Here is a 17093-nt window from a genome sequence, read left to right on the forward strand (position 1 = left end):
ACAGAAAAACACAGAGGGGCAGTCAAGAAATACTAGTGACCTCCTGTATCATGCTTACAAATTCTAGCCATTTTAGTATACATTTTGCCTGGTGCACCCTAAATTCATACTATCATACTGTATTTGACATCATACTTTGTATGATAGTCTGAAAGTTTTGTATTGCCTTCTGTTAAATGAGAATACATTGTTATAAAGTCAGTGGTATAAGTAGGTGTTCAGTACAGCGTCCAATGCACTAGCTAATGTTGTGGTGCTGGTAAGTTAATACAAACTGCTGCAAAGGGAGCTGCTCAGATGTTTCCTTAAAGTAAAAAAAGCTAATGTTTAAATATGTTCTTTATATATGATTAGTGCATAATGATCTTTAATTCCAGATGTTAATCAAACACACTGCAGCATGTTCTGAAAGATTAAAACAGCTGACATCGACTATTATCCATCTGCCTTGTGTGTCTTCTAGGGTCGTGAACGTTCCTCACCAGACCACCGGCGGTACTCCATGCTGGACCCCTCGGCTCTGGACTCAGAGGTGAGCCGCCTCCGCCAGCGGCTACTCAGCACAGAGGACGCCCTGAGGACCGCCCTGGAACACAACCAGCAGGTCGACCAGCTGGTGCAGGCCATGCGCAGGCATCCAGAGAAAAGCCCGGTAAGACTGCCAAGACTGACTTATTCTCATAGATTCAATGAGGAAAAGCATGATTTTTTTCAGTGGGGATTAAGAGATTTTTAAAAAAGCAAAGGAGCTTTTATGGAACTGTTTAAAGAAGTCACATTTGCTGTATAATGTGTTTTAGTTAAGATAATATAGATTTTGATGTGCTTTATACATCAGTTTTAAAGAAACAGTAGTAACTTTGCCTTATTGCTTCCTTACTAAGAGTTCAATAAGGAACAATTACAAACTAAACACAAATCTATCACCAGCAAGCCAATCTGGAGACAAATACAGGGAAGCTAGAAACAGCTGACTTTTTCTTTTTCTGTTGTTTCTCTCCCATCTAGTAGCTTCCTCGGTTGTCAAAATTATAGTCTTATTAACAGTAGATGCATCACATTCAGTGTATAGGGCTGCAGTAATTTTTACAGTAAGTTTTTGAATTGATCACTTTTGTTTTTTTTAGAGCAGTAGTGCTAGACAAATGAGAAAAGAAGATGGATCCCTTAAATTAACTACATGTATACAGGGCTTGACATTTATACCTGCAAGCTAGGCAAATGCGGGTAGATTACAGCCGTGGCAGGTAACAGAATGACCCTAACTAGGCACAATGGCTGGTTGAAATTATCAGTGTCTCAACTTATGCTTCACTCTGACCATGCTTGTCTGTTAGCCCTTATGATTTAGGCTTGTTGCAGTGAGGTCGTTTGGCACATAAAAGGTTTAAATTCCCCCCAGAACAACTGAAAAGTGTCTGGCCTGGTCATCCGTTCGTGCATATTTACGCAGCACCGAGGCCTTACGCGCTGTATAACAATGACACAAACGCGACACACACATTTACTGACACACATGCACGCTAACGTGCTGGTATGTAGACTGAAGGCTTCTATCTGTTTGGAGAAAATGTCTAAGAATATTGGAGGATAAACTCAGACTTGAACGTTCTCCTTCTGCTCTAAAGCTTCTCTCTGTCCATGAAGGGTCAGCGCATCAGCGCTGTTTGCATGTGCGTGCACTCCAGCTGTGTCTCTGTCGCTGGCGAACCAGGGCATGCAGCGTTTCTAAATCTTGTTTGATTAATACTCCCTTTATATTATTTATTTGTTTAAGGCCAACCAAAAATGATAAAACCTCCGCAGATGCATGCATTATTTAAATGTAATTAAAATTTTTGACTTGTTTATAAGTGTGGGGCACGTTAAAGATTGGCCATATATCGTTAATAAATGGATATAAAAGATGATAGAAACTCTGAAACTTCTGAAACTCAGAAGTGATTTTTTTATGCTTCAAATATTAAACAACAGACAGCACAGTAGTTTAAAGTTTTTCTAACATCAGCTTCATGCACCAAGTGTAAGTCTTCTATTATTTAAACAGATAATTTAACACATTTTATAGCTTAATTTCACACAAAGACATGTCCATCATAAACCTCTAAGGAGAATAAAAGGGAGAGGAGAAGTTTAACACTCAACATTTTCTGGTGCAGTTTTGTCAAAGTGAGAAATAGAGATGTTTTTGTAATCTGCTGTAGGTTTTTTTCTTATAAACACTCAATCAACAGTCAGTATTTTACTTAATATCCGTCGAACAAAAGTGAAATCTCAGAGTCCCTGACTCTTAGGTGACTGTCTCTAACAGTGAAGTGTGACGCATGTACAGGGGAGACTGGCTTTTTTTAAGAGGAGAGCTGATATTGATCATATTGATGAGGGAAAATAGAGCATGTATGTCATGTCATACCATAAATACCATATCTGGCATATAGCACATTGTTTCCAAACACCTAAATTGTGGCAATTGGAAATACAGAGTGGCCAGTAAGTTTGCAAAACCGCTAGCCACCATGGCTGATGAGCAGAAAAGTTAATGTCAAGCCCTGCTTTTATATGAAAGATTAGTATTAACAGGTACTCTGGAAAAATATATTTTACAAGGTGCAATACAATTCTGATCAGGTTTCATTTATTAAAATTAAAAGGAAAGGAAGTTAAATCATTAAACTAGATTATGCCATAATTGAAGTATAGGGATCCTCTTTTAGGAAATTTTGTGTGCTAGCCATGTATTTTTTATATTGAAGTTTAATTTTATTTTACAAATTGCTGATCAAGTAAAGGGGCACTTAATGATTTAAGCATCCTCAACTTCATGTATGAGTGTAATAATATCACATTCTAGCAAGAAATAGAGCTCCATCATTCACATGACAGTCTAATGATGCCTGAAAGCTGTTCTTTAACTTCACAGAAATATGCTCTATTGTTCAAAGGATGTTCACTTTAAATTTTGCTACCCCATCTGGACCTGGAGAACAGATTATAAGGGATAAAGCTGCTTCTATAACCTGTTGAATCCTGACTGTATGATGATGAAGTCTGACCTATTTGCTCTCTCTGTCTCAGTCCCTGTTTGTGGCAATAACGTGTTTCTGTTTGATTGGTAACTTAATATCAAAATTTAGTCTTTTTAACCCATTAAAGCCTGGAAACACAAATTATAGCCAGAAAAGTCTCACTTTTTGAAACCAAAATGTTTATTTTACTTTCTATCCACTTTCTTTCCATTCAAAAGTTTAACATATATATTTTTTGTATCTCATTTAATACATTAGGTGTTTTTGGAAACTGATAATCCACTTGAGGGCATTTTAATCATTTATCGGATTGTATTCAGAATTTTTTGTAGTAATTTATTGATCCTATTGACAAGATAGAGATATCATAAAGGTACATAACAAATATGATTCAACAGGCTTTAAGGGGTTAAATACTTTGAGTTGCCAGAGCCTTTTGAAAAATATGCTCTAAAAAAGATGTCAGGGCTCTGAATTTTAAACAAACCATAATTAAACATATGACATGCGCATGCAGAAGGGAGAGAGAGGAAATCAAGTCACTTGAATGACTCAGGGAATCATTATCATGATGAGCTAACCTTTTGTAAGGCTGAGGTTTCCTGAGTTGTATTAATTGTCAGCTCAATGAGTCAACATCAAACTAAAGACATATCCATGTCCTGCCACCACTAGGCATTAACAACCACTGTGACACAGTCATGACGTTGATCCCATATTGGTCTATTTGCATGCAATTCTCATTTTCAGCATTAACGGTTGAAATAAAGTTTACCTGGTTTTTGTTTCTTTACATTTAGCGCACAATGGAGCAAAATTAACAATGAATGTCGTTTTTTTAGGCACATGAAGCAAATTCAGCCAATGGAATTCATCACCAGGAGGCAGACAGCACTCCAGATGTTGGTATTATATCCTTATGTTTATTCTCTCTGAATTTGTGACAGTTTGATGGCTCTACTAACACTTTAATTTTTACTTTCAGGCACAACACTGATATGAGCAGAAGAAATAACACTAAACTGGGATACCAAGAGACTCTCAATGACGATGTTTCTCCTTATTCTGCAACGGGCGCCTGAAGAAACTTTTTGTTTACAGTTAAAACCAAAACAGCGAATCTCTATCTGGAGTGAATTTATGTTGTTGTTGCAGGATGCTTCTATTAGCAAGTCACGAAGACCACTTACAGTAAACTATAGAATATACACAGGACATGGACGTGAAGATTTATTATCAGTACAGCTCCTGAGAACAAACAATACGGCTACTTCTGATGCTTTATGCTAGTTAGAAAGTCTGAATCTGCAAGTTGCTGGGGTCTCTGTGACAATTCTGAATCTGAAGACTGAAAATGACTGAAGGACGATGATATGAACTGAAGAACTGGGTCTTTTCTCGTCTTTGTTTTTATTTATTACTTTTACTTTGCTCCTCAGCTTTGTAATAATCCTTTACGGATGAGCTGTGTTGGCCTGTGGTACTCCAAGCGACTCTTGAAGGATGATAGAGACTGTTTTTTAAAAGGAGTTTGGCTCACTTGTCACTTTTATTAAAGGTCACATATTATGCAAAGTACACTTTTTCAGGCTTTTCTAACACAAATTTCTGCCCCTGGCCTGTCAACAATCCCTCAAGTAATCAGAAAAATCTGTTCCCTCACCCCCTCTCTTTCTCCACCTTTCAGAAAATGTTTGCTGAAACAAGCCATTCTCAGATTTTCCCCTCATGATGTCATGTGGGGAGTTAGCCCCACCCCCAGGTTCTGTTGGCCCTCCCTGCTTGGACGAAAGTTCTGCCCTCCTCTCCTGATCCTCCTCTCAGCTGATGGCTGAGTCAAGGATAAGGAGAGCTCAATCCATCAAGCCCCATCCATTTCCTGAGGGGGGTGGAGTCATGGGCAGAGTCAGACAGCTCATTAACATTTAAAGCTACAGACACAGAAAATGCACGTTCTGAGCAGGGCTAAAACAGAGGGGGTTTTAGACATGCAAAAATCCTATACTAGAGTGTTTTTTCCAGCAACAGACTTCGCAGGCATGTTTTGGAGACCTCTAAAATCAATATAAACTTATCTTAAAGGGGTAAAATATGTGACCTTTAACACCTGATCAGAGGATTGGTTTTAAAGTCCATTACAGTTAGCTCCTTTTTAGGTGTTATTAGTTTTAGTGTTTGACTGGTTTTAGGTGTAACACTCTTCGCTTTTGAACATTAAAGTTACATACTGCTCTCAAAGTAGAATTTAAAAGGGTTTTATTTCATTCTAAGTGGTTAAGTGGCATTTTTTTCAGTTTTAAACATTTATACCACCCATAACTTTCTCAACCACTTACCAAACATAATCTACATCTTTAATATGTTTTAACATTTTTTAAAAAATGTATTCTTAAGGTTCTTTTTCAATCAAATATATATTATTTTTGGGGTTAAGATCAGAAATAAGTCTGCAAAATTCTTGAAGTGTCCCCCGCGCCCCCACAAAAAAAAGTAAATCAGTTGTAGTTTTAAACAAAACAAAATGTTTCCATGCAAGAAAATCTATTAAAATGGAAGACTTCCATCTTGCATTATAAACACTTCTACTTTTGATCCTGTGGGAAAAGATTTTGCTAAAAGTCATGCATTTATCCTGTTTATAATTTTGATCTTTTTCTTGTTTAACTGCATTTTTCTAAATCTTGTTCTATTTTTATTGGTACTTGGTAAATGTCTCAGCATATTCTATCCCTTTCTTTTATGCAGCAAACATAGAGTGCATTCAGATAGCATTTAGACCTCCTTCACTTTTTGCAGTGTTGTTATGATGCAGCCTGATGCCACAATTTCACACTGACATAAGTATTCAGACTCTTACTCAGTGTGTAGTTGAAGCACTGAGTCTTTTTGAATCTGAATCATCAAGATTTGCTGGATTGGGGGATTTTCTGCCAATCATCTCTACAGATCCTCTTGAGCTCAGTCAGGTTGGATGGTGACCATCAGTCAACAGCTATTTCCTGGTCTCTCCAGAGATGTTGATAGGGTTCAAGTCAGGGCTCTGGCTGGGCCACTGAAGGAAATTCACAGAGTTGTCCCAAAGCCACTCCTGTGTTGTCTTGGCTGTGTGTTGAGGGTCACTGTCATGTTGGAAGGTGAACCTTCAGTCCAGTCTGAGGTCCTGAGCGCTGTAGAACAGGTTTTCATTTTGGATCTCTCCCTGACCAGTCTCCCAGTCCCTGCTTCTGAAAAACATCCCCACAGCATGATGCTACCACCACCATGCTTCACTGCTGGGATGCTATTGGGCAGGTGAAAACCAGTGCCTGGTTTTCTGCATACTTTCTGAATGCACTGTCCTGGTTATTTTGAACAAAGTACAGAGTAAAAACGGCATTCAAAGGTGGAAACCTGAGGCACACTGGTGTTATATAAAAATCAGGGCTGTCAGCATAAAAAACAATTGCAATTAATGAATTTATTGTCCCTTTCAGTACACTTTGGATAAGATACACCAGCATCTCCCTGCAGCCACAGAGATGCAAAATAAGTCCACCACTGGTCACGAATCTCATTTCAGCTCAGGGGACAGGTTAAAAGTCACATTATGGTATCAAACATTTATCTTTTTACTATTCCCTTATTTCCTTTTCAATCCATAACGAGTTCCTTTTGTGGTTACAATCATGCCGTAATCTCCAGTCAGCCCCATGTTTTGTTTTTTTTTTTCAAAGTAAAAGCAGGCTCCCCTTGTCCAAAGGGTGAAAAATAAACCACCTTAACAAGATAGAAGCTAAATTGAATTCTAAGCCAAAAATCAAATCATTTTGCATAAGAAAATAAAGTTTCGTTCATTACAAATATTTATGTATGGGTTTGCCCTCTTCACAGTGCAGATTGGCTAAATTTAATCACTGTACACCCCCTTGTTTGTTACAACACAAACATCATAAGTGTTATCTTTACTAAATCAAAATTTTGTCTTAATTCTGATTGTGGCCAAAGCTATTCTATTGCTGTAAAAACATGATTATGATTTTTGTCTGCAGTAGATTCTTTTAAAGCCTTCAGAAGTAGCAAAAAAATAAAGAATTTGCCTTGAATACATTTCATTAAATGAACATTAGTGCTTTTTGTGAACATAGTAATAGTATATATTTCATGAGCCCCAGATTGTGAACCATTTCAGCACCTCAGTTTTTCAGTTTTGACTGCCATTTTTTTTACTTTGGACTTTGTTTGCAAATAACCTGGGCTGTCATTTATTTAGTTAAAATTTGTTGTCTGTCACCTCATCCTTTGCCCCTTACCTTATTCTACCCATCAGAGGTGTTTTCACATGTAGAATGGAAAAACACCTGAAAAAGGAGAAACAACTATGTAAATAAGGAGTGATCTTGTCTTTACAGCACAGTTATTAATTTTACTAAAAATGTGGCTTATGGGGAGTTACATAGTAAACTCATTTTTTCCCAAATGAAGGGAATAGTTCCATTTCATGATTGAAAAATACAGTTTCTATATCCATATTGTAGATGTCCATTAGAATTTTAAATATGTATCTTGAGTTGGGCTCTCCGGTGATAACTACCCTACTGTTATACAAGTTGCACATTTACCACAACTGTGCTTATATGAAATACACTTGTGAAAGATTACAATTTTTCTAAATCCTTTTTTTTAAAATAACTTCTAAAGTGTAATATAACTCCAGTAACCCTGTGGAGAAATTTGTGACATGGATAGAAATCATAAAAAATGCATATCTGTACAGAAAAACTGCCTGCATGATGGATACAGACTCTCAGAAAACTCCAAAGAGAAATGCTTATCAAAACGTCCACAAAATGTTCAAGAGCATCAAATTTTTACAGCAAAATCTGCAAAACAAAAGCAAGTAAACAAAAAGGCCTTACATTTAAACCCAAAGGAAAAGTCTTTTGTTGGAGTTAATTCAAAAAATTTGAATGCCCAGACCATCAGTTCTGTTGCCATTTGTACTGCTGTCTGATTTAAGATAAACTATCATGAGTAAGGAATTATATTTTAATGTTTTCAGCAGCTTGAAACAAAATACTTGTGCCAATAACTTGTATCAGCTATCCCAAAACTCTTTGTTTTCTTCAGTTGCACCAACAAATTCTAACTGAGAGTAATGTATGTTTCTTTTATATCCACTTAATCCTCTGTTCAGGTGTTCATACAGGTGGCTTTTAGACCAAACTTCTTTACTAAGTCGTCCATGTTTTGCCATTGCACATCAGTGGACTCCCTGCTGGGGCTCAAGGTTACTATGAATGATCCTGGAGGGCGGGTCTGCTGTATTCAGCTCTACATCATGTTACTGTATGCTCATAGGATGAATATAGTGAATTATTCCAGACTTTTGTGTTCTCTTAAACCATATGATCCTCTACCAATCCAACTCTTACTCTGTCAGCTGTTTTATTTACAGAGGTAACACGAGAGACTCAACTGATACACTAGTATTAACGAATTACATGTGGTACATGATAGCAGCCCTATTTGAGCCCGTTTTGATGCTGTATGTTGATGTCCTTTCTGACCTTTTGTTAAGCTACTGAAGGGCTGTCACAGGAGCTAAAACCCAAACAATGGATGTAAGATGTTACCCTCAACATCTGGATTTCCTTTTAAAAAAGTGAATTTATACTGTAAGTCTTCCAAATATTGTTTTATCCATTTGTCAACTTAACTTGGAAATCCTGTTTGCAGCTTCTTTTGCTTTACAGGAGATGTCACACAGAGGTGAACGGCGTGGAAAGCTAAAAACATGCAGGGCAGGCGCTGGTCAGCTTAAATAAAGCCTAAATTTTTCCATTGGATATTGTACATGGCTTTTCCAGCTGGAGGGTTCGTACCCTTTGGATTATTGCTGCAATGGTTTCGGAGATTGAGTCATTAAATATTAACAATGTTGGCGAGGGCTGGTGGTGTTTTATTTCACTGTCTTTCATACTTCAGTTGCTTCTGTGTGTTTGTTTTTGAGGGCAAAGCACAGAAGAAAGGTCTGCTTTTAAAGAGTGGTGTTAGATTTCCCACCACTAAGAGGATGGTGGTTCTGGGGTAATTCTGCAAGTAACTATTTATTCCATTCCTCAGCCACACTTCCTCTCAAATAGAAGATGAAATACCCCCTTCTGTAAACGCTATCCTCATCTCTGGCAAATATTTGTTATATGTCAACCAGAAGAGGAAGCAGAAATTAATTTATGTGGAAAATTGGACTGAGCTCCTTGATCGTGAAGATGAAACATCCAGACATTGCGTGTTTATTTACAATCTCTTGATTCCTAACCTCCAGACATATCACTTTTTTGGCATTGGCAAATGTCAGGCCTTATCCACACGTCCCAGTTTCTCTGCCAGAGGGCAGAATGGTTATGCAGCTGACATTTTGAATAAATATGGGATTAATTATTCACAGAATCAAGGAAAAAGTACAGCATATGTAAGGTAGAGGAGGGTGCTCTTAATAAATCATAGTTTATCTTAATGTTTTATGCTCTTTTGGAGGTAAATTAAGAGTCAGATTGGGATAAAATTAGTCACACTGATAAAGAGAAATAGATTACAGCAAACTGAAGAGGACATGTATCGGTGCATTTTATTTTACCTTTATCTTAATTTCCTGTTTTATGACATTTTACTTATCTCTGTCATGGGATAACAATGCTAGTTTGATAAATGAGCTGATTAAATATGTGTTATTATAATCTTTATTTATCTTTTTATCTTGGGAAAAGTCCTGATTTTCCTTTGTGACAAGTAAATTTGGGTTGCTTTCTTGATTTTAATTGATTTATCTCATAATGATGCTACTTACTGTCTGATAGAGTTAATTTAAAGGTCACATTTTATGCAAAAAAAAAAAAAAAAAAAACACTTTTTCAGGCTTTTCTAACAAAAATATAAGCCCCTGGTCTGTCCACAATCCCTTCATGAATCAGAAAAATATATTCCCTCACCCCCTCTCTTTCTCCACCTTTCAGAAAATGTGTGCTAAAGCAAGCCATTCTCAGATTTTCCCCTCATGATGTCATGTGGGGAGTTGGCACCGCCCCCAGGTTTGGTTGGTCCTCCCTGCTTGAGAGAAAGTTCCGCCTCCAGCTACCAGCTGAGAGGAGGATCAGCAGAGCCACATTCATTAGACCACATCCATTTCCTGTGAGGGGTGGAGTCAGGGGCAGAGTCAGACAGCTCAGAACATTTAAAGCCACAGACAAAGAAACAGTTCGTTCTGAGCAGGGCTGAAACAGAGGGCTTTTTAGACATGCAAAAATCCATTACTAGAGTGTTTTTTCAGCAACAGACTTTGCAGCCATGTTTTGGGGACCTCTGAGACCAGTATAAACTTGTCTTAAAAGGGTAAAATATGTCCCCTTTAAGTCGTATGGTTCCCAACCTGGGGTTTAGGAACTCCTAAGGGGGTCCTCAAAGATCTTCAAAATTCGACATGCATTTAATTTTTTAAAACTAAGATTAGAAAAATAGTGTACAAAGGCAGATTAGGGCCACTCTAAAAGATAAAAAAAAATAAAGAGGATCTGTTAATTTTGAGAAAAACAAGTTGAATTATTAAGAAAAAAATGTTTGAGATAATAAAGTTGTATATATACTAGAAACTAAACCCAGAAGTTCAAAGTTTGAAAAGTTGTAAATTTTAACATCACAAACCCAAATATTTAGTCATAAATTTATGCTCTTGTAAAGGCAAAAACCTCTGGGAAACCAAACTGAAAACAGTGGTTTAATAACCCCAGTTTACAGAAATGTCTCCACTCCGTAACTTGATAAATCTAGGCTAAAATCACAGGCAGTTCTTTACTGATCTGTCCTGGTAAAAAGTATGGTTTGATCAGGCTGTCAACTAGGTACTTGTACAAGGAAAAGAGCTTCATCTGGGATGATTTTCTTCCATGTAAATGGCTTTTCAGCTTAACAATCTAACAAGGTTAGACTACTGATTTAAGTCACTCTTGAAAGCTTAACAATTATCACAGGGAAAGCAATGTTGTTATACTAGGAAAACAAGATAATCAGTCAGGTTCTTAAGAACTATTTAAATTTAGTTGCTATCACCAGAAGATTGAGTAAAATACATATATGGATATACTGTATTACAGAAGCCCTCAGATGATATGCATCCATACATTTAATTTAACCCCATTTACTGTGAAAACAAGTACATTTATTATTTATTATATACTTTAAAAAATCTGGTTACATGTAAAACAAAAAACGTCATTCTTCCCATGATAAGAAAATGTCTTTTAACGTCTCAATATCTCTTGATAAGAAATCTCCAGATCTCAACTTATTTTTCTTGTTAATCCAGGATCGTATCACTAGTTACTATTTTGAGTTAATTTCAGTCTTTCTTTTCAGATCTTGACATATCAACCTATTACAGGAAAAGAAGCATTGTTATTCGGAGAACCAAAACTTAGACTAATTAAAGATAAGTTGAAATATCTTTTGAAAACAAATTAAGCTTAGCATAAGTTCAAGCAATATCCATCCTTCATTCATTTAGAATCACTCAATTACCTGTCTTCCTGTCCCTGCTCTGTTCTCCTGCTCTGGCACTCAGCTGGCATGGCCGTCTACTCACTTAAATTCTGAGCCAATCCCATTCTGCCACGACCTCTCTCACTCCAGTCGTCAATATTTTACAATTTTTCCCCCTCTCCTCCGCAGTCAGTCTGTTTCAGTGTGACTGCCTCAACCTTCCTCCACCCCAGCCACCTCAATTACATCTCATTGGTGTCCAGGTCCAGCACCTTCGTGTCATCCAGCATCCCTTCATCACCACCTCCAGGTCATCTCACCAGTGTCTGGGTCAAGCTTCTCAGAAGTCCACTTCTCATCTTCTCCTACTCCTTCCATCAGCACCACCAGTAGACACCATAGGGGGGTATCTTAACCTGCTGTTGGCCTCACTACTCCTTCAAGCTCATAAAGACATCGCGGTGGAGTCCATCTGCCAAAGATATTTCACATTTCTAAACATTTCCAAACTTGTAAATCCATTATTGATAAACTCATATTAAACCCTAAGAGGACATGCATGCATGAATAGTTTTATTTTACCCTGTTGCCACTGAAAACAAGTAAATCTCCTGTTCAACTTGTATGTACTATGGAGGTCCTAAAAGGACATGCCTGCATATATTTTATATTAATGTTTTCCTGTGAAAACAGGAAAACAATATAATAACAAGATCTTAACTTATTTAATTTTGCATGCAATAGAATTATTAGTTCCCCCCCATAACTTTAAATTTATTTTTTTAAATCAAGATAGGCTGATTTACCAGACCATCTTATGATAACAATGCATGTTATAGATAAATGTCAAGATCTCATGGAAACAACCTGAATTTATGCCACCGTAAAATGAATTAAATAACATGTGTTGATGCCTGTCTGTTTAGGGCTTCCATAAATAATAAATTATTTCTTAAACGTTTATTATTGCTGCTCTTTTCCCAGAATGTAATATTTATTCTAAATTTACCATTCAGTGATAAGATAGACAAAGTTGAAATGACAAATCAGTGCTACTGTTTTATCCAGTAAGGACAAACCTCAATAAATAATCTGGACATGTACAAAAACTTTCACAATTAAACAGCTTAATGCAGTCTGAGGGATTTGTCAAAGTAAAATTGAAAGTGTGTAGTTTCATCCAAATGACAGACAGCGATTTCACAGCCACAGTCCTAATATTAAAAGAATAAATTACTTTGAATATTTCCTGTCCATGTAAATGTTGCTCCCTGAGGGTTTTCCAGAGGTTCCTCCGTTAATCCTGTATGTAAATTGCAGCCAATAGATGCTGTTGTTGAGTTGGGCTGGGATTAGCAGGAGGCGAATGAGTTTCAATTTTACTGGATTACAGAACAAAGAAAGGGGAAAGGGACACCCTGCTCTGTTAAGGGAAAAAGAGAAATAAACTTGGAATAAATACATAAATAACACACCATACAACGGGAGATCGAGGTCGACATTGTGGTGATCGGGATTATGATGTTTTAGCAGACGCTACGGCTACATTGTGGATGGAAATTGTGAGCGATTCTGATGGATTAAAACGGGGGAATAAACCTATTCCGGGATTGACAGCAGCAACAAGGCTATTTAATCGCTAATTAAGGTGAGATTTCGCTCTCTCTTTATATATTCATGAGCATTCGTGGAGTTTGACTTAATTTGCAGTGTTTCTTTGTGTGTCTGTGCAATTAGAAATTACGGATTATAACCTAATTTCAGGGCAGGGGGAGGAGATGAAAGGAAAAGTGCTAAAGCTAGCTAGCAAGAGGCTAACGCTGTCGAGCTAACGAGTTTTAGATGGCTAGTTAGCTCCTAAGCTAGCGAGCCCAATGTTATTGTTGAGGCGTTAGCTAATTACCGACCGTTGATTAGTTTGACAGACGTTAAGAGGCGAAGAAAGGTTAGCGTTAGCTAGCAGCTTAATGAGACGAGAGAGACGCCTCCCTCTAACCTTGCGAGTGGTCAGCTAGCTTGTGTTTATTAATAGGACTGTCTGCTTGCTGAATTACCCCATATACATTAGTATCAATAATAAGGTTATCGAGCTGGTACAACAAAGCCACTTAGCTAAAGCAAACAACGGAGCTAACAACGCATTTAAACTTATAAAAAGCGCAAACCAACAGTCTGTCTTAGTTAACACCAGCCTTGTTACACTGTATTGAGGCTGTAAATATTGACAACTAATAAATAATTATTTGTTATTGTTAAGAACGAGCATGGCTGGATGATAAGGTCAAACTGGAAAACAAACAAGAACTTGTACAACACAAATATATATGGCGAGCGTTGTTATGAGACAAAAACAGTTATCTCCCTTTTTGCTCTCTGCTATTTCATTCATGTCGATAAAAACTTATTTCCAAAAACTGACTGGTGTAAAACTTTGTCAGTTGTAACATATTGGTGCACAAGCTCGTTTCCTTTTTGGCTGAACGGACCTTGGTTTTATTTATTGCTTACAGGTTTCATATCCTGTGGTTTCTCCAGGGTCCAGCTTTTCTCTGTAATTTCTCTCCTCTCTCATGTGATGTGTGTTCAATACTAGGGAGGCACAATGTTGAATTTAAGCGTATACCGTTTTGATATATACACGTTTTTATTGTTTTTAAATACATTGAAAAGTTTGACAGTTTAAGAAACAGACAATAAACAAGACTAAAAGTATCTGATGCCAAGGTAACTTATTCTTTTTCTCAAACAGAAATTTATTAAAAATATTTTAATAGTAACTATAAAATCAAGTTTTGTGTATCCTTTTGGTCGCTTTAACACCTACACTGTTTTGGTCTGGACTTTCTGGTTTGATCCAAACCAAACTGATAGTGTGAAACCTCCCTTGGATCATGGTCTGGACCAAACAGCTGGACTTTGGTCCGAACAAAGGAGGTGGTCTCGGTCTGGACCAAACTGAACCACGGTCCGGTTCATGCCCAGAGTGAAAGCAATATTTTGAAAGGAAAGTTTCCAACTGTTTTTCCAACTGCTTTCCAATTAGTATGAAACCAAACCAAAACCAGTGTGACAAAACCATTAACCTTGGTCCTGACTTTTGGGTGTGAAAGCAACCCTTAGAGATGAACAAACAGCACTGTACCAGTACTTGGGCTCATGCTTTCTTATTAGAATTAATTCTCCCATAGATGGATGTGCAGCTTGTCTCATGAGGTGTTTTTAAAGTGAATTTCCATTACAGAACTGTATGAAGCTCCACTGCCTTTCAGGGTGACTGTGGCTCAGTTTGGTATAGAGCTGGTTGTCCCTCTGGGGTATGACCTTCGACCTCTGCAGTCACATGCTGATGAATCCTTGGGCAAGACACTTAATCCCAAATTACTCCCACTGATATGTCAGTGCTGTGTGAATGCATATGGATGCAAGTGAGTGGGATTAGCTAATATTGATGGCCACGTGTAGCAGCTTTCACCATCAGTGTGTGAATGGGTAAATGTGACCTGTTGCATTAAAGCTCTTTTAGAAGTTAGATGGCTAGAAGAGCATTATACAAGCTCTTGTCCATTTATCATTTATACCTTTAGACATTTATACTGTTACAGCATCATTGTGGTATTGTGTGTCCCCGTCTGTCAATTCACAGGGCGTTTTGATATTGCTGGACAGTGAGAAAGAACGACACAGCAGGAGCTCTACATACAAACACGGTCAGACATGCACATTGCTGGGAGAGATGCGTTCAGGGACCATTGGAGAAGCGAATTTCCAGCGAGAAATGCACGCTGACGGCTCAAAATTTCCACATAATTTATACTCGGATGTTCGTGATATAGTCATTTTTTACATCATGCACAGCAAAAGCCGCAATACAGCGAGTATACTCAGTATATCGCCCACCCCTTTTTCAGTCTTTTTTTCTGTCAAGGCAGCCTTTAAAAATGTAAGAGGTTGAAGTTTTATTAAAATGCTCATACTTTTACTGAATAATTGTGTAAAAAACAGACTTTGGCATGTTTTGGCATCAAATCTTTATCAGGAAGTTGTCAAGACCTTTAAAAAATATTCTGACTCCTTTCCACCAACTATTGAACTAAAAAGACTCTGAGTTTCTTACACAGTGCTTACTGACAGATGTCTGACTGACATGATTCCAGCAAAGGCACATGTGAGATCATTTTGACAAATTACACTGGAATAACTAATGCTCTGCATGTAATTAATGGTGGCTTATCTCTCAGTAGAATTTAAAGCTCTTAAGTTTTTGCCTTTATTTGAGAGAGACGGTGGATAGAGCTGGGGTGTCTTCAAAATGCTTTATATTTGGGGTAAGTCCTAATATATATCCCCAAATATAAAGCATTTTGAAGACACCCCTGATGATGCCAGAAGGCACCCAGTTGAAAAAGGCTGGTCCACACAATGTGTTTGTGTTTTCTAGTGCTAAAAGATATTTGATGTTAGCACCAGGTACAGATGGGAAAACCCTCAAATTGTGTTACAATGTCATGTTTTGACTTCTTTTTTTAAATATCTCAGAATCATTCATTGTTTATCAAAAGGATGATTTGAACCACCTGTTCATTGAGCAACTGATGCATCCAACCTTAGAGTGAGGTATTTCTAACCTTGAAATAATTAATTTTACATGTGCACATTATTACAGTAGATAAAAAAAATGCAACTTTATTTTCCTTCAGTGTTCAGCTTGATTTCTCTGCTGCTTTCTTTACCATCAAATCCCTCCTCCTGGCCTCGCAGCAGTTAAAAATCATAACAGCAGTGATGATGACATTCCCAAAAGGCCACAGCCTGAGGCCCAGGGTGTAAACAAAAGGATTATGTTGTTGTTTGCTTTGATGAGAAGTTAGATTGAGCTGTCATGCCACTCCCTGTCTTACTGCTAAATGTTGTAGATCTTTGAAAACTGAAATTGAGCTTTTTGTTTTTGCCTTTTTCTCCTCTGATTCAATCATAAAAGGCACCAGAGACACAAAGTGGAAAAAACTGAAGTACATATTTATCTTCTCCTTTATGCGGCATAACTATTAAAGAGAGTTCAGATCTCTAAAGGGTTTACTAAGCATCTTTACACTGAACTTGAAGACGCTGCACCTAAAGGAGCCCTTTCTTAACACACTTGTTAGTTTTTATTGCTCTTATAAGGGAACAATCTCACTTTTACTGTGTTTGCTGCAGGAAATGACCGTCACGTTGAAACTTTTTGTCAGTTCGGCATGCTTTCCACTTAATTTTAGCTCTAAAAACATCCTGTTCCACTTGAGATGATGACCCAATTCAACCTCAATGTGTGGACTCTAACAAAGTAACACGTGTCGTGTAATAATAGCATGGACAACAACAACGCAGACAGTTGCATCCCTCACTTGGCTTGCTGTATCTGAATCCAAATTCATCCCATCCTTGTCAACACCTGTGAAAGGAAGTAAATAGAAACCCTGGGAAGTACCGGCATGGAGACTTTGTCAACAAAAGCACCAAAAGGCCTGTAAGTGCATTGGAACACAAACAAAATATCTTGAATGCATGGGCATTTGT

General features: G+C 37.5%; 2 protein-coding genes across 5 annotated transcripts in view; both read left to right on the forward strand.

Annotated features, from left to right (window-relative positions):
• clip2 (CAP-GLY domain containing linker protein 2) overlaps positions 1-6102 on the forward strand; it is a 70742-nt gene extending 64640 nt beyond the window's left edge. For 2 of the 3 annotated variants that reach the window (XM_041802165.1, XM_041802167.1), the window contains 3 exons: positions 464-652; positions 3869-3932; positions 4012-6102. In XM_041802165.1, coding sequence (XP_041658099.1) covers positions 464-652; positions 3869-3932; positions 4012-4028 — 270 coding nt within the window. In that variant the 3' untranslated portion in view covers positions 4029-6102. The remainder of the gene's footprint in view (positions 1-463; positions 653-3868; positions 3933-4011) is intronic. The other variant, XM_041802166.1, reaches the window with a different exon arrangement.
• Positions 6103-12901: 6799 nt separating this feature from the next.
• The window catches only part of gtf2ird1 (GTF2I repeat domain containing 1), a 59800-nt gene continuing 55608 nt past the window's right edge, over positions 12902-17093 (forward strand). Inside the window, exon 1 of one of the 2 annotated variants that reach the window (XM_041801383.1) lies at positions 12902-13185. Coding sequence is in view for 1 of the 2 variants with exons in the window: in XM_041801382.1 (XP_041657316.1) it covers positions 17009-17043 (35 nt within the window). In the remaining variant the exon portion in view is untranslated. Of the gene's footprint in view, positions 13186-16940; positions 17044-17093 lie in introns of those variants that run through there. The other variant, XM_041801382.1, reaches the window with a different exon arrangement.

Source organism: Cheilinus undulatus, linkage group 12 (assembly GCF_018320785.1).
Source record: "Cheilinus undulatus linkage group 12, ASM1832078v1, whole genome shotgun sequence".
NCBI lineage: Eukaryota > Metazoa > Chordata > Actinopteri > Labriformes > Labridae > Cheilinus > Cheilinus undulatus.